Here is a 1,701-nt window from a genome sequence, read left to right on the forward strand (position 1 = left end):
TTTTTTTTTTTTACACTTCATATTATGACAGCAATATATTCCAAGTTTCAAAGGTTTGACAAGTTTGGTTGAAAGTCTCTCATCAGTAGATGGCAACTCTCACAACCGATCGTCTTCTGCCGGGAGGCCTTGGTGTCACTCGCTGGTTTGAGGTCGAATCCACTTCAAGGCATGGCATGGTGGTACAGTAATGGCGGGATGGTAGAACGCACAGTCAGGTCTTGTACACTGAGTGTTAAACCTACAGTGTTTTGGATGATAGAAGGGACATTCCATCTTCTTACAGGCAGGAAAGTAGCGGCAGAGCTGAGCGCTAGAAGGTGGTGTTGGCGTTGTAACTGGCTTGGGAGGCAGCACTGGGAGTCTCCTACTCAGGTGAGTGAAGGGGCAGTCTGGCTTAGTACACTTTGCATCATATTTAAAATTTGGGTGAACAAATAAGCATTTCTCAGCAAACTTACAATTGGGGAAAGCTTTGCAAGGTGAGACGGGGTGGTGGTAGGCACACTCATCCCCATTCTTGCACGCAGGCCAGTACTTGTAACGCTCCAGAAGTTTCTCTGGTTTCAGGGCCACACTCAGTTCACTCGTCTCCACGTTTGCAAAGCTACCATTGGGGTCCTCCAGCTGCCTGTGCATCAACTGCAACTGCTGTGGGTGGAGGAGACCTTTGAGTCCCTTGTTTGAGGCTGCCGTCTGGTTTACTGGTTTCATTCCTTCAAAGCACATGTCTTCCCCTTGATCTGACATGTATCCTGGGGGACGGGGGACACCATCCAGCATCACTATAAACTTGGGACTTGCAGGTTTATCTGGTTGTACAAGATCTTGTGGCATCTGCACAAGGTGTCCTGAAAGTACCCGAAGGGTTTCTGCAGTCTTCATCACCGACTCGTGGTTGGGTGCCACGACTGTCTCCTCAGACAGCGTTAGCTTCTTCAGAATAAACGGTCTCATGTCTGCATGGACCGTGGACTCCATGTCAGTGTAACCTTGAGTGAGCTGCAGACTTTCTGCCGTTCCTGGATCAATTTGCAGTCGGGAGAGCAATTGTCTCTCTTGCGGTCCTTGACGTTTCTCTACCATCTCTCCTTTGGCCTCCTCTGCTTTGGTCGTGGGACTTACTCTGGGCACCCGGCTCTGCCCCTGGGCCGCTTCTGCCAACAGTTTTTCTTGAGAAGTCCGAGTTCTAGGAGCAACTGGAAGTGTCTGTTTTTGTGGGACTGTAGAGTAGTTTGTTGTTCTGGTTACAGATTCTTGCGCTTCAGATATAGCCTTTAAAATGAGATTCTTGTTAGCGTGCTTAGAAGGTGGCAGGGAAGGTCTCCTCGCAGGCTTGGCTGGCACCGACACACTACTGGAGATGCTTCCTGAGCGGGAGCCGTAGTCATCGTCTTCCTCCTCCTCCTCCTCTCCATCCTGATCGAATCTTTTTACTTTAATCACTGAACTTAGCACAGGCAGTTTTCTCTTCCGAAAAATTTTCTTCCTCGACACTCATTTTTCCTGAGCTGTTCCTGAAGAAGGGACTGTAAGTCTTCTTCCCTAAGCTGGTAAGGACTTCTGGCTTACACAGCCGCCCGAGTCACACACCCAGCTGTTCTGAATGTCGGCTGGTTTGGCAGCGTGAATACTGTTCTGCTGTGGTTGGAACTGCAACCTGTTTAAATGAGCACCACCAACTGCATTTCGACTGGGAGG

The 1,701-nt window shown here is 49.3% G+C and overlaps 1 protein-coding gene across 1 annotated transcript; it reads right to left on the reverse strand.

Moving 5' to 3' along the window:
* Window positions 1–46: 46 nt before the first annotated feature.
* On the reverse strand, window positions 47–1,695 carry LOC101659717 (zinc finger CCCH domain-containing protein 14-like; the record flags this gene model as incomplete). The annotated part of the gene is given in 3 exon segments (XM_030886925.2): window positions 47–1,479; window positions 1,481–1,584; window positions 1,587–1,695. Coding segments are annotated over 3 exon segments (1,557 nt in total), but the record flags the coding sequence as incomplete, so codon positions are not given.
* Between the last annotated feature and the right edge of the window lie 6 nt (window positions 1,696–1,701).

Source organism: Echinops telfairi, unplaced genomic scaffold (genome assembly GCF_000313985.2).
Source record: "Echinops telfairi isolate 266 unplaced genomic scaffold, ASM31398v2 ScPeMD7_3961;HRSCAF=4685, whole genome shotgun sequence".
Taxonomy (NCBI): domain Eukaryota; kingdom Metazoa; phylum Chordata; class Mammalia; order Afrosoricida; family Tenrecidae; genus Echinops; species Echinops telfairi.